Source organism: Trachemys scripta, chromosome 1, assembly GCF_013100865.1.
Source record: "Trachemys scripta elegans isolate TJP31775 chromosome 1, CAS_Tse_1.0, whole genome shotgun sequence".
Classification (NCBI taxonomy): Eukaryota; Metazoa; Chordata; order Testudines; family Emydidae; genus Trachemys; species Trachemys scripta.
The window spans coordinates 163,289,589-163,310,676 of record NC_048298.1 but is presented as its reverse complement, the minus strand read 5'-3'; the positions used below and the strand labels follow the sequence as shown (position 1 = coordinate 163,310,676).

The 21,088-nt window shown below is 40.9% G+C and overlaps 1 protein-coding gene across 4 annotated transcripts in view; it reads left to right on the top strand.

The window, feature by feature from the left end:
* The window catches only part of LOC117888291 (biotin--protein ligase-like), a 109,275-nt gene that overhangs the window by 54,436 nt on the left and 33,751 nt on the right, over positions 1-21,088 (top strand). For 3 of the 4 annotated variants that reach the window (XM_034791557.1, XM_034791583.1, XM_034791575.1), the window contains exons 4-7: positions 3,894-4,040; positions 9,512-9,674; positions 14,822-15,795; positions 19,365-19,550. In XM_034791557.1, coding sequence (XP_034647448.1) covers positions 3,894-4,040; positions 9,512-9,674; positions 14,822-15,795; positions 19,365-19,550 — 1,470 coding nt within the window. The remainder of the gene's footprint in view (positions 1-3,893; positions 4,041-9,511; positions 9,675-14,821; positions 15,796-19,364; positions 19,551-21,088) is intronic. The other variant, XM_034791566.1, reaches the window with a different exon arrangement.

Sequence of the window (21,088 nt, the reverse complement as noted above, 5' to 3'; positions counted from 1 at the left end):
GGACTGTGATCAGTAGCTTCCTTAATACAAGGTACCATAAGGTCATAAATGGCAGCTTCTCAAGATTACTTCTGACCTTTATCAAACCAGGTGCTTAAGATAATGAAAAGCTTTATAAGCCAATTCCTGTTGACTTTAAAGAGTAGTTGTATTGACTCTGCACCTTGCTTTAGTAAAGCAGGCAGGCTTTGGTGATGTAACCCATTACCAGTCCCTTCAGTTAATTCTTCTTTAGACAGATAATTAAAAAAGTTGACATATTTTCATTTGAATACAGATCGGTTGTACACCCTTAAGGCCTGAGTCAGGGAAATTCACACTTACTCTATTGTGTGAAATTAATGAAGATTCACAGCACCTTGTTTGACCTGATTTGCTCCCAGTATAGTTTAGTGCCAAAAAAGGTCTGTAGTTTGAAATATTAATGATAGTTTCTGTAAAATACAACTGAAAAATAGTTAATTCAGCCACAAATAAATTTTAAACATGGTTTTTTGGTAGAATAATAACAAATATTAGATGGTTGCTTAAGTGTTCTGATCTTTCAAATAATTTTTCGACATTGCTGCTACCGGATGTAGTTACAATATTTATAAACATGCTCTCAGTAAGTTGTAGGATTTTTAAATATTGTTGCACCTGAAATCATGTGATGTAGAAAGGAGAGAGGATACAGCATAGTATTGACACATCAGGAAAATCACGTTTGGCTATTTTTAAAGATGTGTTGATATAAAAAGAGCCAGTCTGGCTATGCAAGAAGAAGGATGGGGAGACTGGATGTGCTTTTAATTAGGCTGCAACTTTGTTCTTAAAATATCTGGGAGTACCTGGCAGATAAAATTGTACACTACAGGTAATTTCGTGATGATTTCCCTATACTTTAGGGCTACCGTCATACCTCTTCCTGTCCATTCTAGTTCCAGCCATCTTGATGATGGGACCCTACCAACCCTTCATTTGATGGTTAAGAGCACCAAGAAGAGGGGAGGGGTTTGACTCCCCGTTGTAGGAGCCCTGAACTCCCCTTTTCCCCTCTCTTTTAAAGTATACCTCCTTTAAAACCTTTACCTATCAATTTTTTATCTAATCGATGTCCATTCCCACTGGTGTACCTACACTGGACATCTGCCACAAAGAGGTGCCAGCAATTAGCTTGGTTGCCTCCACACCATACCTAGTCAAGTTCCCAGACATTTACTGGTGCCTTCTTTAATATCAGCCAAAAATATCTCCACTCGCCAGTTGGAAAGAGATATCCCAATCTCTCTGAATAACTCTGGTGCCCCATAGGCTATGTCTGGATGAGGAACTGCTAACCACCATTGATTACATATAAACTTGGCCACCTCCCTGTTAACATACGTCCTACTCTTGTTGACCTTTGGGGGCTCCAAGGCTCCCCACCATACTTTGTGTTGCAACATATCAGACCAAATAAGTTGGACTCCTGGGAAAAGTTCTAGCCATTGTCCCCAAGTCCCTCTTGGCTTTGAGCATCAAGTCTACCCCTTTGCACATTCCCAAATTGTTGTCCCCAAGATGAACCTCAGTCGCATCCAGTGCCTGCTTGTGGGCCACCACAGAGTATAAAACGGGCATCAGCTGGTCCCATAGCATGACCATCCTGCCAGCCAGCTCTGGATTGCTTTGTCACTGAGGCTCATCTGTGAACATCCAGGCAACCCGGAAATCTGCGTATGTGCCCAGTAGACAATACTGTGCCCTCAGATCCACCCCACCCTCTACTTAGCCTGACTGCATATGTCTGAAAGGAAACATGAGAAAATTATACCTGATTCCCAACCTGTAGTCTCATGTACAACCTATATGCATTAGAGTGCCGATGCCCAATTGCTTGAATTGCCCCAGACCCAGCTGTGTTGCTGCCCTGATCCAGAATGAGTGGGAATCAAATTTACGGAGGACTGGAAGCCCAAACCTCATCAGCCCCGATCTGAAAATTGTAACCAACTGATACATTGTTAGGAGGCTTGTGTCTCCATGAATAAACTGGTTTTATTTCATATATGCCCTCACAGACGTTTCTTAACTGGTCTTATTTCATATATGCCCTCACAGGGCAGATCCTGACATCACTGCCTTCTTGAAGCATAATGTATTTACCCCAACCTCCCTGATCTGTCTTTGACAACCTCAAGGCTCAATCTATCAACTCCAAAGCCCTTCCTGAAGTATCCCTCTGTGACCCAACCCCTAGTTTGCTGATCCTAAAAGCCCCAAATATGCTATGAGGAATGCAGCCCTGAACAAGGCCACCTCTTGTCCACAATGACCTGTGCTCCAGAATTTGCACCAAATCCCTAAGCCTATTAACAGTGATGGAACAATGTGTGTCACCTGTAAGGGCTATGCTTTGTGACTGCCCCATTATATACCTCCGAACTAAAAACCCGCTGCAAGGATCAGGGTAACCATGAGGCCTACTGACAACTGTAAGAACCAATAGGCAACTGGGAGATGGTTGATGATGGCAGTCTCTGTGTTGCCAACGCCACTGTGTATTGAAACACCTGGTCCTCTGTAATCAGCCACATCATGGACAGGCGCACCCTCTTCTAAATTGCACAAAATCATTAAAACTTCCCTCATAGTTCTTAAATGTTCATGATGCCACCAATCTCTGCAATATACTGAATGGCATCAGATATCAAGGTTCCGGAGTGCTAGCAGCATCCGTTTGGGTCTGTTGCATCATTAACTAAGCTGCCCTGTGAGTATGGCAAGGTATCAATCGATACTCATCTGGGGCTTTCTTAGGGACCAAGCCCAGGGGAGACACCCACAAGTTCTTTATAGGTAAATGCTTGAATGGTCCGGCTATTCTACTAGCCTTCTGTTCTTGTGCAGTCTTTTTCTTTACAACATGACCTAACCCCACTAAGGGTTTCAAATTTTTGGATGACATGATTTCTTTCCGCTATATAGGGGATTCTGAACCCTGAAGTAAACCCTTCCCATAAATATGTCCTATCTGTCTTGTTAGGGTTCTCCTTTGGAATTAACCTTAAAACCCCAAGCTTAACCAGAGATGAGGCTTTTGGCCAGCCCTCCACTTTCAGCTTGCTCCCCCATTTCTGCACCTTTAACCCCAGACCCTGTTTCTGTACCTAGGGGCCTGTGGAAGAGACCTGATTTACCACCTCCCGCAATCTGTTATCATACTACAGTCTTCCCCAACCACTGACAGCACACAAATTGCTAATGTGACATATAGCACACTTTGCAAGCATGTCTACATTTTCAGATACTCCAAAAACACCCACCTTTGTTCAATGCCCAGCAAATGTCATTACGTGCATCTGGCTTCTGCCAGGGTTGCTGAGGAATGAACAGACTGCTTTCAGTTTGAACACAGGCCCCCCGATGTTATCTACTCTAACCACAACATATGATGCAGTAAGTATGTCCCACCTAATCCTACCTTGCGCTGCAGCCTTCAACCTAAACAGTTCATTGTAATTAAACCATTATATGATATGCCTACATGATTATATACATATATTTGATTAAAGCTGGATTCTGCGTCTGCAACAACACCTGCATAAATTAAAAAGGAAGCTTCCCAATTTTCCCATGGTCTAGCCAACCTGACCTCTTGGTTTCATTACCTGGCTTGCCTTGCCCTGCTTACTTTTTGTTACTACCTCCCTACGTAACAGGAAAATAATAGTTTGGCTTTAAGGATGTGTTGATACAAAAAGAGCCAGCCATATAAGCAGTGGGTTAGCTGTTAAATAGGTAAGTTACTGGAAAATTACTGTAACTGATGAAATCTTAAAAGCGAAATACTTGCTAATTAAGGAATATAAAGATACTTCAAAGCAATTTCCAAAATATATTGATGCTTCTTTGTTTCCTATTTCTTTTAGTCCCTGGATGACTTAAACAAATGGACTCTACTTCTCATATCTCCTTTTATTTATTCTGATAAAATACTTGATGCAGACCATATAGCATTTGTGACTGAAAGTGTTTCTGCCAAGGCAGATGATTTACAGACTAGCTTCTCAAAAAAGGTGAGTAGTTCTGTTCATTTTTTAAACAAAGTAGTTCTGACAAAGTGTGTTTAGTAGTTTAAACTATTTAATACATTTTGAAATTTAAAAAAGTTTTATCACATGATAGGTGGATATAGAAATAGTGTGATAAGGGACAAAATATAACTTCCATCCAGATTATCATACCTATTCTTATTCATTGGATTTATAGCCCACCACTACTGTGTCTGTCTGGAGCAGCACTGTATTATATTTCAGGATAAAAATCAGAGGCATTTTACTAAGACCATTAGTTCTCAGCAATGCTCTTAAATGGGCTGGTGGATGGTAATTGTAAAAGCAATAGTTTTAAAATAGGAAGAGAGAGAGTAGGTAACAAACAGCCTGATAAAGCTGGCCATCTGGTTATTGTGGTCTGTTAAAGTTGTAAGGGAGCTAAACACTTCAGTACTAGATTTTGGGAGAAATTTGTTTCCCTCCAGGTATGGTGAAGCCATGTAACACGAATGGTAGCGCCCCACTTGCACTTCATTGGTGGTGCCTTTTGGTCTGTGTGCCCTCCCTCAGTTCTATTAGGAAAGAAGGATGGTGTTGTGATTAAAGCACAGGACTAGGAATCAGGAGATTTAGGTTTTGCTCTGGACTGCAACAGACTTCCAGCATGACCTTGGGCAAGTCAGTTAGGGCTTGATTTTCAGATGTGCTGAGCAGCTACAATGCTAGTTGTTGTAAATGAACTGCAGTGCTTGGTAACTCTTAAAGACCCCTATTCATTCAGATACTTAAGCACGTGCCAAACATTGAGCCTGTGAAAAGTCCCATTGAAGTCATTGCTGAATTCAGGCCAAAACCAGGCTCTTAATCTGTCCCTCAATTTATCTTTCTGTAAAATAGGGGTAAGACTTAACTCAATCAGTCCGTTTTATTAGCTTGCATCTGACATGTCTTTTGTGAATACAAACAGAGAAACATACATAATCTAAAACAACAGCAATACCCATATGATACATTAAATTGTCAATCAGAACCTAATTAAAACTCTCTCTTCTTCAGCGCAATGCTAAAAGGACAAAAATTGCCACCGATTAAATTACTTCCAAGGACTGAGAAAATACTAAAAACATTATCTTTTTTGATATGGTGATAAAGATTATTTTTTGTAAAAAAGAGGTAAAATCCAGCCTGCTCTCAGAAGCTGGAAAATTCTAAAATCCAAAAGATGAGGTAGATTTTCCAGCACTCCAGATTTATGTGGCCAAAAACAAAGATGTGAAGGAACTTTTCCATATCTACCTTTTATTGAAACAATTTCTAGTGATGAAATTTGACCTCTGAACCAGACTTCGGCCCCATAAATATCTGTGATATTACTTTAGCATTACAAATTCTTAGCACCAGGGCTGTTCTGTTCCCACCATATGAGTGTGTAAAACAGAGCACACCTTGAGCAGAGCTAAGGATCTTTTATTTAAGCCTTTATGATAAGGGGACCAACAGCCCGAATGATGAAACTTTATTTCTAAATAAGTAAAAGCAAAGACTTTCTGCAAGGTGGTTTTCTATCTTCAACCCAATATGTGGAGGGGTCATCCCAAAAATCATGACCTTGGCCTTCTTATAATTGAGAACCATGTCTTGAGAATTACAATAAGAAGAAAAACGAGATAACAGGTAAAGGCCTTTTAGAGTTCACAATAAAACAGCCTTGTCATTGGTATATGATAACGCTGGGATAGATCTACCCTTTATTTGTGATGGAGAGAAATTATCTTCCTTTAAAACATACATCACATCGTTAATATATACATTTGAAGAGAAGAGGTGCTAGAAGGCATCCTTGACATACTCCCTGAGAAGCAGGGAAAATATTAATATGTTCAACTTTGACTTTAGTTCTTACCCTAGCCATATTGCCTTCATGTAGAGTCTCCAAAATATACTGAAGTTTTAGATTGATCCCATCTATCACAGGTATCTGGTCTCTGTGAATAGACTGAACCCCTGGACTGGATCTGGTGAGTCCAATCTAGCTAATTAAAGAGGGCTAGGCTACACCTGGGTCTGTAAAGGGCTACTAATAGACAGCTGGAAGGAGAAAGGCCTGAGACAGGCTGAGCCTTGTGAGGGAAAGCCACAGTGGAGTGGAGCTAGCTCCTGTGATGGGTCCCTGGAGCAATGGGCCAGGAGCTCAGGGAAGCAGTCCTCTGGCTTCTGTTCCAGGAAGGGAGCAGAGCCGACTGGAAGACTGCCAGGAGCTGGCGTGCCAAAGATCCCTGGCAGGGTATCCCTGAAGCCTGGGGCCAAGGACTGAATTAAGACTATTTTCTGTTTGTTTGATAACCTGCATTTAAGAAATAAACCTCCTTGAAAAGACTGGGCGTAGCAGTGCATGCTTTGGTGCTTGGGAGAAGCGAACAGCCAGGTGACACCATCATTCTTAATTTCACCCAAAGATTGTCTTGGTTAATAGAATCAAATGCCATCTTTAGATCTATGAAAGTGGCAAGTTAGTGCCCTCAACCACAGTATAGCTATAAATAATATAGGCTAGAATAAAACAATTTATCAATTCTGGCTCTACCAGCCCGAAGCTGGTCTCTTCTTCATGTAGTAAACAAGCCCATATTTTCATGTTTGGATAGTAAATATCTAGAATAAATTTTCCCTGCCACATTTAACAGATCAATAGGTCTATATGAAGCAGGATTCTTTCTATTCCCTTTTTTAAAAAATAGGAACTATGATACTAAACTGCCAGCCAGCCAGAATCCTTCCAGTGTGATTAATGATAATCAATAATTCAGCTGAGACTGAAGACCACCAATCAGGAGTCTGCTGAAGGACTTCAGTGGGGAGATCATCTTCCTCTGGAGCTGTTTTCTGTCATTGGGCTAAAATAAAAGACTGGATTTCACTGTCTGCTACTGAAGGCCAGAGTAGTAAATCAGAGAGAGGATTCCTCATTTCATCTACTATAGTAGAATTAGGTTTAAAAAAAAAATCTGGTTAAGGGGAGTCATTAAAGACCTGGCCAAAATGTGCTGTCCAGGCTTTATCGTTAATATGGGGTTCCTCAAACAATCTCCAAGGCAAATGCCTACGCACTGCAGGACCACACACAACTGAGGGAAGGGTGGAGTAGAGCTCTCAGTCTTCAAATTGGGGCCATCCTGCTATTCTCAAAAAAGTGGGAGACAGGACTCCTTCCCAGCTCACTCCATCTCGTTTGCTGCTAAGCGATCACTGCTGTGATATTGCAGCTGTCTACAAAGCGGACAGGGTGAGCTGCTCTCCAGATCCATCAATGCCAACCAACTCTCAACTTCAAAGTTCTGTTGAAACTTCATGAACTTCCACTAGGAAAGAGAGACTCCATACCAATCACACCTCAGTCCAACATAGATGATATTATTACCTGCAGAGCTCCCAGGGAGGGAGATTCCTCACTGAAACTCTTATCTCCACAGTCTTCACTTCATCCAGCAGATTCAAACTCCAAGGTTCACTACTTTTGCCATTCCAAATCTCCAGACTCCCCAAGGTTACAGAGCATTATTACTGCATTGAGGAAGCTTCTGCTTATTCACTCAGAGCAGCACAGATTCCCAGAAGCTTCTCCACTACTTCCTGCCTGTGTGGTCTGGGCCCCTCAGATGCTGCTCTCCCTTTACCCCTATGGGCAGCTCCTCCTTCCTGACAGTGAGCTCATCAGTAATGGGTGGGTTCACTTCACTTCCCATCCTCCTAACTAGTGGCTTCTGGGCCTCAATCAACCCTAGGATCTGGCACACGCCTTCTCTTACTCAATGGTTTAAGGCAGGCTACCACACACCAGGGCTCCTGTCTCCAGTCAGGCTTCCACCCTAATGCCCTTTGTGAGATAGATGAGTAAAGTATTGAAGCTAAATTTGTAATGTTTATAACGTGCTTTGAGGTCCTCCAGGGATAGAAGACACTAAAATATAAAGTAGTAGTATTAGAAATGTGACCGACAATATCCTGTGATAAAGACAAACCTTATGGAATTAAGATAAACTTTATTGAATTAGGTTAAATATCTTTGGGGTCCATTGTGTTAAAAATGCAATTGCATATGTGTTACGTTAGAGTTTTATGTAACTCTTTTAGGGGGAGGGGAATGCTAATATAATTCTGCTGGTTATCAGCCCTTTGAAGCCAAACTCCGGGGAGATTTGCATATATTAGCTCAAACTGGATTCTACAGGGACCAACAGGCAAAAACCAGATTTTTGGATAAATAGCCTAAACAGGTTCAGGACCTTTTTCCTCATCCAGCAAACAGACAGGACCCCTGGTCTATGGAGGGCCTCACTCTTTAGGGAAGAGTTTGGAAAGAATGGGCTTACTGAGGCCCCCTAAAACTCTATACTGGTGCTGAGCTTAAGCAGTGATGAACTTCAAAACACAAGGAAACCTGATGCGTAGGGGTTTGAAGGACTGCTCCTGCCAGAGCCCATGTTAGGGTTGGAGTGAACTCTGGTAAACTTATTAGCATGTATGTAGGGTCTCTTACTGGCTTTAATATGTTTTCTCTGTAGTGCTTTTATCTTAAGAATAAAATAGGCTTGAAACTGATGTAGATCTTGGGTCTTTTGTGTGTTAGAATTTTTCTGCTCTTGATAGGGAGATTTTTCAAAAGTTTATAAAATGACTTGCTGACTAATTTAATCCAAGTGGCTTACTTTTGCTTCTTGCCCCTGAATCCTTTATGTAATTTTTGTATTTGAAAGGCATGTCAGTGGTGTATTTAAGTGTTAGAGCAAGTGAAGAGCTTCAGTTGTAGAATACAATGCTTTCCATGCTGCTTACTATAGGAAATCCTTTAGTGTGTGCTAGCCAGGATTTCCAAAGCTTTGATCTCTGGGAAAAGTATTTGTTGCACTCTTCTTTCTTCTCAAAACTGTTTAGAAGTGCTCTTGTTTACCTTTGTCAAGACTGAATGGAAGTTATGTAGCACCTGATACTTCGTACAAAACATGACCCTTCTTTGATAAGGTTGTTTTGGGTGTACTTGAGTTTATGTACTGACATTCTTAGCCACAGAGGATGCACTATGTGCAGAAATGTCAATTGGAATTGGGAACTCTATCTGGGATGTATTATTCCAGGGTAAAATTAATTGCAGTGATTACTTTTGTTTTTTGTTTTTTTAAAGACAACATGGTTTTAAGGAAACTGGTTTTGAAAATGATATATTCAGTGATCTCCCTTGGGATACAGAGTTTTTTTTTAAAGATCAGTCCTTTTTGAACTGATATTTGTCACCCAGTGTTTGAATTGTGCTAACTTTATTATTTATGTTTAAGTTAATATTCTCTGTGTTGGTTCTGCCTGTTTGTCTCTTTTTAGACTGTAAACTCTTCAGGGTAGAAATGTCACCTTTGTTTAGTAATGCATGTTCATGGAATTGTATTTTTTAATTGATCTCTCTTTAGAACGGGAAAATATGTTGTTTTTTATCTTCTTAGGTTGTAAAGTGGTCAGACTATTGTTCACCATTGGCCTATAAACCTGGAGAACCTTATAAACTAATTGCTGAAGCAAGTGTGGATAACTTCAGTAACCTTGGAATAGCATTCATGGAAGACAGACTTCAAATGGATAATGGAATGGTGCCTCGGAAGATTGTTTGTAAGTATCTTCACAGAACACTTCAGTTTTAGTGAAGTATCTTAGTGTTTCACTTATTCTAAGTCTCCTAATGAGGTCAGTGCATCTATACACAAAAATATATGCTTTTACTTTGGCATAGGAATAATCGTTTCACTGTCATCAGAGGCAGTCTCATTTTAAAGGGCAGCTGTATTTTAAATTTAATGCCAAATATAAGAATCTTTAAAAATGTATTTAGACTGCTGTTTCTGAGGTTTTTTTATTTTGCATTTGTAATATGTGTTGTCAGAATGAAAGCGGAAAAAAGTAGTTGAATGTCTTTAATTGAAACTGTATGTAAATTTTTTTCTTATTCCAGTTATTACTGCTTCATAAACAAACAGATAGTTAATGCCACCATTACTGTAATAAGCTTAAATTTTTGCAAAGTCCCAGAGTATCCCAGGTGCTACTATATAAGTCTCTAGAAAGGTTAATGTAAACATCACAAAGATAGTATCAAAGGGGTAGCTGTGTTAGTCTGGATCTGTAAAAGCAGCAAAGAGTCCTGTGGCACCTTATAGATCAACAGACGTATAGGAGCATGAGAAGATAGTAATTTTTCCTCCTCTTCTTTGTTGCTCTGTACATTTTATGGTAACGCCTCTGCCCTGTTCTTCCCATTTCATCTGCTCAGAAATGTATTTACTTTCTTTGCACTTCCACTTTTCATAGGTGTGTGTTTTTGTTTGTTTTTTGTTTTTGTTTTGTTATTCAAACCAACTTCTGTTGCTTTCTTATTCCTGCTTTCTGGGTCCTGACCTCTCTCTTCCAGTCCAAGACATTTGGGCTATGCTGCTCTTCATGCAGATTAGAGGCAGTTCAGACTTTTCCATCCCCTTCTTCCCTTGTGTCAGATTTTTTTTGCCTCCATCGGCATAAAGAAAGGTGTGATTCAGTGCTTCATTTTATCCAATATAATCCTAGATTTTGTAGCTCAGTTTTGAACAGCAGTGAGCAATGTCTCTGTCTCCTTTCTCTCTCAGGGGACTGATATTTTTTTAGGGCTACTTCTCTCACTTTTCACCTTCCCCAATTATGGTGTAACAGCTGAAAAGATTATGCCTCTGAGAGGAGACCCACTCAGGAGTAGCAGAAGGGATACCATGCTACAGCTGCTCTCAACCTGTGAACCCTTGTTTTGTCAAGGAAAGGGTCCAAAGCCTGGATGGCTTTCTGAAACCTTCACATTACATTCATACGGAATTGAAATCCTGAGCACCCACAGTTAACGCTGTCTTTTGTGGGCGTTATGGTGGTTTGTTCTCTCTGAAAACCACATCTTAAGTGTTTCAAGTTAGGCACCAAAAATCTAAGATTTTTGAAACTAGCAGACACTTGTGAAAATTCGTCCTGTATGACTTATCAAAAGTCACAATAAACCACTGACAGAGCTGGAAACAGAAGATTTGACTCCTGGTTGTGGTAAGAACATAAGAATGGCCTTACTGAGTCAGACCAATGATCCATCTAGCCCAGGGGTGGGCAAACCTTTTGGGCCGAGGGCCACATCTGGGTGGGGAAATTGTATGCAGGGCTGGGGCAGGGGGTTAGGGTGCGGTGTGTGCGGTGTGCAGGAAGGGGCTCAGGGCAAGGGATTGGGGCAGAGGAGGGGTGCAGGGTGTATGAGAGGGCTCAGAAAAGGGGATTGGGGTGTGGGGTGCAGGAGGGGTGCAGACTGCGGGAGGAGGCTCAGGGCAGGGGGTTGGGGTGCAGAAGAGGTGTGGGGTGCGGCAGGGGGCTCAGGGCAGGGAGTTGGGGGGCGGGGGGCAGGAGTGTTTTGGACTCCAGCCCGGCACCGCTTACCTAAAGCGGCTCCGGGATGGCAGCGGCGCGCACCAGGGCCAGGGCAGGCTTCCTGCATGCCGTCCCTGTCCCTGCGCTGCTCCAGGAAGCACTGCGGCCCCTGGGGGAGGGAGGACGGAGGGCTCCGTGTGCTCTGCCCTTGCCGCACTTCCAGGTACCTCCCCCGAAGCTTCCATTGGCCGTGGTTCCCCGTTCCCGGCCAATGGGAGCTGCAGGGGGTGGTGCCTGGAGGCAAGGGCAACGCACGGAGCCCTCTGCCCCCCCGCCCGGGGGCTACAGGGACGTGGTGCCGGACACTTCTGAGAGCAGCGCGGGGCCCACGGTGCTACGGGGGCAATCCCGCGGGCCGGATCCAAAGCCCTGAGGGGCCGGATCCAGGCTGTGGGCCGTAGTTTGACCACCCCGATCTAGTGCAATAGTCTGTCTTCCAACAGTGGCCAGATACATCAGAAGGAATAAACAGAACAGGGCAATTTATCAAGTGATCTATCCTCTGTTGTCCAGTCCTAGCTTCTGTCAGTCAGAGGTTTAGGGACACTCAAAGAATGCAGTTATGTTCCTGACCATCTTGGCTAATAGTCACTGATTGACCTATCTTCCATGAACTTATCTAATTTGTTTTTTAACTCAGTTATACTTTTGGCCTTCACAACATCCCCTGCCAATGAGTTCCCCAGGTTGACTGTATATTGTTTGAAGAAATACTTCCTGATGTTTGTTTTAAACCTCTGCCTATTAATTATTTCAGGTTCTTGTGTTATGTGAAGGTGTGAATAACCGTTCCCTATTCACTCCACACCATTCATGATTTTATAGACCTCTATCTTTTCCCCCCTTAGTTGTCTCTTTTCTAAACTGAACAATTCCAGTTTTTTAAATCTCTCCTCATATGGAACCTGTTCCATATGCCTAATCATTTTAGTTGCCTTTCTCTGCACCTTTTCCAATTTTAATATATCTTTTTTTGAGATGGTGTGATCAGAACTGCATACAGTAATCAAGGTGTGGGCATACCAAGGACTTTTATAGAGGCATTATGATATTTTGTCTGATTATATATCCCTTCCTAATGGTTCCTAACCGTTAGTTTTTTTGGCTGCCACCTGCACATTGAGCAGATGTAGATAGTTCTCTGAAAACTATAATTCCAAGACCTTTCTTGAGTGGTAACAACTAATATAGACCCCATCATTTTGTATGTATAATTGGAATTGTGTTTTTCAGCATGCATTACTTTGCATTTATCAACATTGAATTTCATCTGTCATTTTTTTGCCCAGTCATCCAGTTTTGTGAGATCCTGTGACAAAGTACACCCCTGTATTCACACCCTACACTCTGTTGTAATTGTCTTTGTAGAAAGTATGCCTTGTTAAGGTATCATTTGAGAACTCATCATTTTCTGGTCATTATTGTCCTGGTAAAATATGTGTGGCAATATTGTATGGGAAGTTTATAAGATTTCCCTACATGGTGGTGGTAACACATGTTCCAAATCCCACTGCTCTGCCCAAACAGAATTTAGAAAACATGTCTTTCCTAAACATAGGAATGTGTACTCTTCTTAATTTGCAATTAGCAGTAAACTGCGTTATCAGGCAGGAAAGGAAGACAAAGGAAGTTCAAACAGGTGAAAAAGCCAGCAGGGAATATCCTTCCACATAGACTCTTTGGCTCCAGGTGCTTAGCTGGAAATGTTTTTCAAGAGGGGGACTGAAACTATAAAAGGAAGGGACAAACGCCCCAAGGTACCCCCTTCTCTCTCCCTGTTCTTCGCATTTGCTGCACCTGAAGACAAAGGAACAGTGGTTGGACTCTGAGGAAGAGGTCCTCTCTTGAGAGTTTGGTCAGTAATCTGCTGGAGCATGTGGTGAAAAAGTTTGCTTTCAAAGTAAGAGAGTTTCTTAAGTAGATACCAGTAAGCATTTTATCTTTATTTTTCTTGTAATCATTTCTGACTTTTATGCCTCATTACTTGTAGTTAATAAACTGGTTTTATTGCTTTATCTAATCCAGTTTGTTCAAATTAAAGTAGCTGGGTAACTCCATGTGAGGTAACAAGTTGTGTGTGCATGTTATTCCCTTAAAGGAATAATGGGCTCAATATATTTGCCCTGTCCAGGAGAGGGCTGGGAGGCAAGGGACATACATTTCTGGGGGGAAATCTGAGATTGGGAGTGTGTGGTGGTCACCTGGTGGTAAACTTTAAGGCTGCTAAGTGCCAAGATGTGGATGGCTGGCTGCAGCACCCGCAGACATAGCTAGGAGTGCCTACATGCTGGAGACTGTTTGTGAGCAGCAAGGCATAGTAAAGGGCATCACAGGTTACAGGGCAGGGGTGACACAGCTACTCATTAGTCTGGATTGTACCCTGGCGTGTCACAGATCCCTTTGTATCTCTTTGCTGTCAGCTTTGGATTTAACTATTTTGAATAATTTTGTATTGTCTGCAAACTTCGTCACCTCATTTTTTTACGCCCTTTTTCAGATCATTTATGAAAATGTTGAACAGTACAGTTCCCAGTACAGATCCCCAGGCACCCTACTGTTTACTTCTCTCCACTGTGAAACCTGACTATTTATTCCTACCTTTTGTTTCCTATCCTTTGACCAGTTAGGGGTCAATGAGAGGACCTTTCCTCTCATCCCATGACTGCCTACTTTGCTTAAGAGCCTTAAGTGCTCTCTAACTGCTAGATACGCTCTCCTAGGGATTTACAAAATAAACTTACTCTTTGTTTCAGGAGAAGTAGGTCTTAGTGTCTAAAAAGAGGAAACTTTTTAGTAGTGTAAGTCAGTGGCTCTCAACCTTTCCAGACTTCTGTACCCCTTTCAGGAGTCTGATTTGTCTTGCATACCCCCAAGTTTCACCTCACTTAAAAACTATTTGCTTACAAAATCAGACATCAAAATACAAAAGTGTCACAGCACACTATTACTGAAAAATTGCTTACTTTCTCATTTTTACCATATAATTATAAACTACATCAACTGGAATATAAATATTATCTTTACATTTCCGTGTGAAGTATATAGAACAGTATAAACACATCATTGTCTGTATGAAATTTTAGTTTGTACTGAGTTTTAGTGATTTTCATGTAGCCTGTTGTAAAACTAGTCAAATATCTAGATGAGTTGATGTACTCCCTAAAAGACCTCCGTGTACCCCCAGGGGTATGCGTACCTCTGGTTGAGAACGACTGGTTTAAGTGATTTATCAGTAAACTAAATCTAATGCCAAATTGCATACTAGGGGTAGTGACATTCAACATTGCTATTTTTATACAGCTTTTAACTTTTCTTTTGAAATCTCTCAGCTGTCCATTTACAGGAGTCTGCTCTAAAGGAGCTAGAGCGGATGGCTGCACCTACAGAAGAGAAGATTAGCACTAATAGCGCACACATGGATGAATTGACCCCTGCTCCTCCATTTACAACTGCAACTCAACAAGGATCAGTGTCAGCTGACTCTACAGGAGGAGGTGATCAGGAGGTGAGAGAAGAGAAATCCAGGCTGGAGAAAAGAAGTGAGCCTCATGATGAGCCTAACAGCCTATCTGAAAGGGAGACAAGTACTGGTAAACATCACCACCTGCACCTTTCCAGCTGCCACGAATGCTTTGAACTTGAAAACAGCACCATTGAGTCAGTCAGATATGCTTCATCAGAAAACATTCCAGAACTTCCTGATGATTGCAGTGCTAGCATGGAAGAAGTTACTGATGACTGTCTGGCAAGAGAACTAAGAAGGATAAACCTCACTGGGAAGCCTCCCAATGTCTTAATTTATGTGGGCTCTGACCCTATGAAAATCAAATTTGAGAAGATAAAATCAGTGCTCAAGGAGTGCATCGATACAAACCACTACGCCATCTACCAGCTGGTTGAGGAACAAGTTCTGAAAGCTCCCTGGCTTGATAACTCGTTGTTGTTGGTTATTGCCACAGAGGAACCCATTTCTAAGGATAATCACAAACAGTTCCTGACCTACTTGTCAAAAGGTGGGAAGATTTTAGGGCTTTCTGCCTCTTTTACATTTGGCAGTATACAGATAAGGAGCAAAAGTGAACTGAAGAAGACCATCCAAGAATTAGTGTTCTATAAAGCAGATAACAGTGAAGTTAAATTAAACCTTCTGACGAGTGGCAGTGTTTTTGAGCAAGAGGTTAAAGAAAATCTCAGCCCAGTGAAGTCGTTGAGTCACTTAAATAATACAGATAAAGATATGATCATTGTTCACCTGCCATATGGAGATCGTGGAGGAGAATCCATTCTGTGTCAGGTACTATGTGTAAGAAGACTTAAGTTGTTTATTGCCATAGTATAATATGCTTATTATGGTGTGCTCCTAGATTGCAACTGACTTCAATTATAAGTTCATTTTTGATGCCTCTCTAAAGTCCACAGACAGGAATACCTGCCTCAAATTTGATAGGTTAGACAAAGGACTGAGGCAGAATTTTTCTACCTAGTTTGAAGTTATTTGTACAAAGGATTCCTGAATTATGGGACTCAGGTCATTAGAGTAGGAAAATAACACTTTGTCCATTTGTAGCAAAAGAAAAGAAGGAGGGAGATGATAATGTAGTTTACTGGGCTCATCTTGTTGAGTTCTGGTGCAGAGAACCAGATGGAACAGAAATACAGGAATATAAACCTTAGGCAACCTTTACCCTTATTTTAATTATAGGATAGACTTTTTTTTCCAGGATTCAAGACTTACGTATAGATGTTTATTCTTCTGGTAATATGAGTCATCTTCCAATTGCTCGCTTCAGAAAACTTCATCAGGGCTTCTCCAAGGTGCTTTCCCCTCACCAGTGCTCCACAGGATGTACAGATGACAAATTCCTTTTGAACTCACTTTGCCAAAGGCAAATCCCAACATTCCTTGTTTATGGTAGCTGTCAGATTCACCCTTAACAGTTTTTAATCTGTCACCTTCCCATACGTCTTTTTTTTTTTTTTGTAACTTTCCCACCTCAGTGTGTGGAAAAGGGCATTTTGGGGCATTTCTAGTGTCTTAGGTATCCAGTGATCAGCTTTACTGCATGTTTCCCAGTATTAGAATATTCCTTTTTAAAGCTGTACACATTTGCCAGTATTACTCTTGAGTGTCACTGCCAAAAGACTATGGCATCTTGAGAAAACCAGGTTATGTAGATCAAATGTTATAGTTTTGTATAACAATTTCTGCCACCCATGTGTTGGGTACTTGAAGTAAAAAATTGATTAGGCACTGTTGCTATCCATTTCTTTAAGTTGCATGGTAAAACCCGTTTTGCTGTAGCATTTAAATTGACCCCTCTCATCTAATAAAATTTAATACGGCAGTGAGTTTCCCAAGAAAAAGGCCAATGTGGGGCAGGTTCAAAAATCAGATTAAAAGGATTAGAATGTCATTTATGATTTTTACATGGGTTCCAGTCTGCATCTGGAAAGGCGTATTGTAGATCTCTTTATGGTTATATTGATAAGAGTATTGACAGTGACATCAGCCAGTAAATATTCAAATTCACAGGGTAGTTATTTCCCTCTTCTGCACTGGTCTAGTTTCATAACATTCCCTCTTTAATTCAATAAATTTGTGTGGCTGAAATTATAGAAGAGTGGATAATGCATACTATAGATAGAGAAAATAAAATGTGCAAAAATGTAGGAAAGCACAGAACTTCCTCCGCAGCATGGGGCAGGGATCGCTAGCAGGAGGGTTCTCTGCCAATTGAAGTCACTAAGCCACAGGATTTGGGGACTTCAACAGCAGAGTCAAGGGAAAGGGTAGGGACGGCTTTGTGGCCTGCAACATGCAGGGGGTCAGACCAGATGATCATAATGGTCCCTTCTGACCTTAAAGTCTATGAGTCTATGAACAAGTAATTTTTATGCCACTTTCATTTAAGTGTATTTGCATATAGTAGAATAAAACAATTGTACATTTTGTATTCTACTAAATGTATTAAACATCTTGGAACTTCTGTGAGATACAATATATAATTTTAGGACGGCTAGGTTGGACTTTGCACTTCAGCTCTTCTTCTTAGGGCTTGTACACATGGAGAGTTAGTGCTCAGGAAGGCAGGATGTGAATATACAACACTCTAGTTTGCCACGTACTAAATCTCTGTGGATCCTGCTACCGTGCACTAAAAGTTTTGTGATTAGCTTTCATTTATTGCTTTTTGAAGTACAGTAACTCCTTACTTAACATTGTAGTTGTTCCTGAAAAATGCGATTTTTAAGCAAAACGACATTAAGCGAATCCAATTTCCCCATAAGAACTAATGTAAATAAGGGGGGGTTAGGTTCCAGGGAATTTTTTTTTTTGCCAGACAAAAGACATTATATAAATTTTAAACAATTTTAAACAAGCAATTTAATGCAGGTATTAAACAGGCTGGCAGCCCTCTATCAGCTCTCCTATGCGCACTCCCCCCTCCAGTGCCTCCCGCTCACTGGCGGACCCTGCTGATCAGTGCCTTCCCCCTGCTCCCCCCGCCTCCTGCCCGCGGCAATCCGCTGTCTTGCGGCATTCAGGAGGCTGGGGGGAGGAGCGAGGACGCGGTTCACGGGGTCCGCTGGCGGGCAGGAGGCGCTTTGGAGGGGGCATAGGGGAATTGATAGGGGGCTGCCATCCATGGACACGGAGCAGGCGGCCAAACGACGTTATAGGGGAGCATTGCACAACTTTAAACGAGCGTGTTCTGTAATGGAGCAGGGACGTAACATCGAAACAACGTTAAGCGAGAGGATGGTAAGTGGGGAGTTACTTTACTGCTAAATAGTATTTCCAAAGTGCACTACACACAGAACTTTTAGCGTGTGGTAGCAGGGTCCACATGGCCAATTAGTGAGCAGCATGCTGGAGTGCTGTATAGTTGCAGCTTGGCTTGCTGATTGTGTAGACCAGGGGTTCTCAAACTGGGGGTCGGGACCCCTCAAGGGGTCGTGAGGTTATTATGTGCGGGGTCGCGAGCTGTCAGCCTCCACCCCAAACCCCGCTTTGTCTCCAGCATTTATAATGGTGTTAAATATATAAAAAAGTGTGTTTAATTTATAAGGGGGGTCGCACTCAGAGGCTTGCTGTGTGAAAGGGGTCACCAGTACAAAAGTTTGAGAACCACTGGTGTAGACAAGCCCCCAAAGTTCACCTCTACTTTGAAAAGTGATTCTGTATAAAATGGCATTGTAGTTTTCTGTGTTAGTGTTCCAGATATAATCAGTGCAGTTCAAAAATAAAAAGATGTTTTTCTAATTTCAGTGCTGTGATTCATCTTGGAATTAGTCAGGCTGGGTTCTTTCTACTTTGTGCATCACTACCAACAAAAATTCTGCAATCAGAACTGAATTCCACTGGTTCACGAGCCAGAATGGAATCCAGAGCAGCCTCGTCTATATAGTGCTAACAGAAGAAAAAAGTAGCAAAAACTTCTTTTAGACAGTAAGTAGATATGGTCTCCAAATACATGCGGGAGACAGACCAACTGATTAAGAAAGGGGCATTTTTACACACTTTTAAGAGAAGAACCGTAGTTTACCAATAGCTTTAGTCTCCTCCTTGGAAGTTAAGGATTCATTGGTCTGTACTAATATTTGCTACACCTTGGATTTGTATCTGCTTGACAGGCTTTTAAGATGTCAAAGGCCCTATTCATTAATATGTCTTGTTTCTTCATCGTATAAAATATAACCTTACTTCTAACGCACAAGTCACACTGAATTTTACAAGGCTCTTGTACTAAATTCAGCTACTAGTAAGTGAATAGATACCAAGCCATTTTTAGGTCTGCTTTGCTTTTATCTACCTCCACTGCTGTCTTTCATATTAGTGACTCCTTTCTTTTTCTTTTCCCATCTTCCCAGATATACTTGGAGATGGATATCGCCTCTCTGACTACACAAACCGAAGAAGATTTTAATTTACTCAAAATGAGCAACGCCAAGAGATATGAAGTTCTTAAGGAGATCCTGACATTATTACTTGGACTGAGTTGTGAATTAAGTGAAGTTCCTTCACTAACTCCTATTTATTTGCTCTCTTCTGATGAGGTGAGCTTTCTACTTATATTACAGATATAAGAGATTTAAACTAAATAGCTTGATGCATGATTTAAAAAAAACAAAATAATCTTTTTATAGTTCTGGGGTAGGAAGGGCTGCCAAGTTGTTAGGCCAAGTAATTTTAATATGTACCAAAAATTACTAAAAGTTTCTCTAGAGAGATGAGAAAGTGTAGGCCAGATCTTAATTGTTTCTGAGTGCCAATTTAGGGATGTGACTTCCACTGTTTTAGTCACAAGGGGGTCTTCACCATGTCTTATGAGACACCATGATTAAAAACAAAACCATCAAATTACTAACTTTACCTGTTTTTTTAAAAAAAGAAAAAACAATAAACCATGGTGACTTCAGTTACAGTCTCTTTTATCTATCTCTCCATGAAGAGCTTTTAACAGAGATTATGTTTTAGAGAGTGGGCCGGTTTTTGGTGGGGGCATTCTTCTCTAGATAAGTCAATACCAAAGAGATATTTTCAAAACTAGTATTTGAGTCCTCTTTTAGTGTATCATACATAACTAAAACAGTTTATATATGGGCAAGGAAATTTCATTTAAGGGTAGGTGAGTCCTGTGTGGTTTATCATGGGTAACCTAAACTGTTTAAAAATAGGCAAAGGTGAATGATCTTAACTAAGCCTTATGAAACTTAAGTAAATATTTAAATTCAGTTACTTTAGAGGCCATTCAAGGAGCTGTCTTGAGTCAGGCAAATGAATGTATATTAAGAATCTTAATATTTAAATTAAATATATTTCTCTTTTTACTGAGATTAATTTGTTTCCTCTCCAAGAATAATAGTTTAAACCACTTTGCTGCTTAATGGGAGAAGCTGTTATGGTCTTAAATTACAATTAGCATTTCAATATCTTATTAAAATCATTATAAGAAAAAAATAAATTTGATTCCTTGGAAGTGCTTTGGTAAACTTTTTCTCATTCTTTGTGATATCATTATGTTGCAGAAGCACTGTTGTGTTGGAAGGTGACTGCTTCTTGATGCTGTATGTTAACTGCTTCTTTGTCATACTGCTGACATTTGCTTGCTTGAAAGAGATGGCATGAGTAAGACCGGAATGCCATAGAGGTTAAGAAACAGAAGCAGAGTATGCTGCTTGCTTAATTCAGAGAGATGTATAGTCTTCACGTTTTACAGTTTCGCTGGAGGTGCAAGGCACACCCCTTTTAGGGCTCATCTGGATTTAAATATTGGCTGCTGTCACCTTTTCATTGGCTTAAGACCCTCATGGGATGGTTCAGGTAGCATCTTCAGCTCATGAATATGAAATTTGTTTGCTATGGAACAGGGTAGTAACTGTATATTGTTCTTGTGGAGGGAATTCAAATATCCTTTGTTTTAACTCTTGTGTTTAGTCCTTTAGTTTTATTAGGGTTTAATAAGAGTTAAATTCTGTTTTAAATAAGTCAAACATCCTTACTTTTACATGTCTTTTAGCTTTAAAATAGCTTTTCTAAACTTAGTGATTCTTAAGAAGAGACTTCAATTTAAATAGTCCTCAAAGAATGCATT